Source organism: Hibiscus syriacus, unplaced genomic scaffold, assembly GCF_006381635.1.
Source record: "Hibiscus syriacus cultivar Baekdansim isolate YM2019G1 unplaced genomic scaffold, ASM638163v2 tig00110418_pilon, whole genome shotgun sequence".
Taxonomy (NCBI): Eukaryota; Viridiplantae; Streptophyta; class Magnoliopsida; order Malvales; family Malvaceae; genus Hibiscus; species Hibiscus syriacus.
Genome location: NW_024062730.1, coordinates 1,328,986 through 1,331,395, shown reverse-complemented (window position 1 = coordinate 1,331,395; position 2,410 = coordinate 1,328,986). Strand labels below are relative to the sequence as shown.

Genomic DNA, 2,410 nt, shown 5'->3' with positions numbered 1-2,410 from the left:
AAAATGTAGGGATGAATTTAAAATATTCAAAAGTTCAGAGACTAACTTAGAATGAGAGTCATGATTAGCATACAACTTATTAGTTTTATATAATGTAAGTAGAACTTGTCCCATATAGTAGGGTAGATGCACTAAGCCCCCTAAGGGGTCAAGTACATCCCATTATTTTGAATGGTTAAATTTAATTTAATATATTAAGATAAAGATAAAAATAAAAATTTTGTATACCTATTATTTTTTTAAAAAAAATTATTAAAATTTTAGACCTCATTCTTAATTTATGGACCCATCACACACAACATCATTGTTTTGCCTAATTTCCGGTATAAATAATACCTTTTTCTAACAATCTTCCAATAACATTAACTGTCACCACCCAACTCTTAATTCATTCCCATAACTCGCCTTCAAAGCCTTAAAACAGACATATTTAAGATGGAACACTGTGAACCAATTCCCAAAGCAGCAGCCGCCACCACAACATCTTCTCCGAATTCTTCGATTTTGCTGTCATCGCTGTCTCCTCCTTTTCCGCCTCCGGCGGTTGTTATCAGCCCCTGCGCTGCCTGCAAGATGTTGAGGAGAAGGTGTGCTAATCAATGTGTGTTGGCACCTTATTTTCCTCCTACCGAACCGGCCAAATTCACCATTGCTCACCGTGTTTTCGGTGCTAGCAACATCATCAAGTTCTTGCAGGTAGTTTTGTTTGCTTCTTTTGGGGTTTAATCACTGTTCTCCGTTCCCCATTCAACACTCACTGTTATCATCATGTAGTGTGAAAATGCTACGAGGCTACCTTTGGGTTAATGCGTTGACAAATGTGGCAAAAATATATACATAGGGATGATAATTTAACCTGAAATTAATAAATTTGAATTCGAATCAATAAAAATAATAGTATAATTTTTTTGGATTCAGATTTAGACTGAAAAACTAAGACCCCACCCGATCCGGGATAATAGCACGATTTTATTTTATAAATTTAGACAGTTGCTATAATACTCTCTTTATAGAACTTTTAATTAGGTCCATATTTTATCGAATAAAAATGACTTTTTATGTATATATGTCGGATAGGGTCGAGTTGGATGCATATTTGTCTTAAAATTTTGGGTTGGATCAAATTTATGTGAGAGAATGTGCTCCTCATATCAAATTGATTCGGGCGAAGGGTGTATGCTTCTCGGGTTGGGTTGGGTTCGGGTGGAACATATATACTTCTTAGGTCGAATCGATTTGAGTGAAGGGTGCATGTTTCTCGGATTGGATCAGATTTAAGTTGAGAGTGTATAGTTTTCAGATCAAGCCAGATTAATTAAAAACTTTACTCAATCTAACCCTTTGCCATCCCTAGATATACCAATAAAAAGTGTGCAACTTGATAGTTTTCCCTTCTCAGGAACTTCCCGAATCTCAAAGGGCTGACGCGGTAAGCAGCATGGTTTACGAGGCGAATGCGAGAATCCGAGACCCGGTTTACGGTTGCACCGGGGCGATCTGCCAACTGCAAAAACAGATCAACGAGCTCCAAGCACAACTAGCCAAAGCAAAAGCCGAAGTGACCAACATGCAATTGCAACAAGCAAATCTAGCCGCCATGCTTTGCATGGAGATGGCACAATCGACGTCTCCTCAACCAAATCCCCAGCAATCCATGGACATTTTGATTACCAACAACAACCCAAGCCTCATTGAAGATAACAACTTTGGGTCATTATGGGAACCGCTTTGGGCATGATTTAATGCTTAAATTTACTGAGGTCCCAGGAAAACTCTTTCCCAAGGAGAAGTTTAAGGATATATTTAATAAAGTTAGTTTTAGGGTTAAAATATGAAGAAAATTAAGATATACTTATGGGGAATTCATGTCAGCTTAGGGATCTAATATATGTTTGTTAAGGCTAAAAACGAATATTTTACATGTTTGGGAGAGGAGGAGAAAATATGTACCTCAATTTTCTTTTCAACTATAAAGTTGTTTATTTTTTAGGTCACCTAATTATATGATTTATTTTTTTATTTTATACACCCCATTCATAAATTAAATAATAAGATAATATTACGTATTTAAACATATTCTAACTCATATCATCTTATTCATTATATAATAATATTAACAATCAATTGGTCTAATGAAATAAGACACTAGATTCTTTAAGCGAGGTTAGAGGTTTATACCCTAATATTTTTTAATGAAGTAAACTGAGTTGAGAGGGTTATTTTTATATTAAATCTCTATGATAATCAATTCTAATCAATCGATTAGTAGATCAAATATCAATAATTATACATAAAAATAAGATTCGACCAACATCTGAAATTTACATATTAAAATTGATATTTTTTACTGTTCCTAGCCAATCAATTTCATTCCCTTTGGTTAATTATCATTATATATATTCATTCCTTT

At 34.5% G+C, this 2,410-nt stretch overlaps 1 protein-coding gene across 1 annotated transcript; it reads left to right on the top strand.

Annotated features, from left to right (window-relative positions):
• Positions 1-420: 420 nt before the first annotated feature.
• LOC120124341 (LOB domain-containing protein 1-like) lies at positions 421-1,994 on the top strand. Its single transcript, XM_039143047.1, has 2 exons — positions 421-696; positions 1,400-1,994. The coding sequence occupies exons 1-2, from the start codon at positions 436-438 to the stop codon at positions 1,736-1,738; spliced, it is 600 nt and encodes a 199-aa protein (XP_038998978.1). The 5' UTR covers positions 421-435; the 3' UTR covers positions 1,739-1,994.
• The last annotated feature ends 416 nt before the right edge of the window (positions 1,995-2,410 follow it).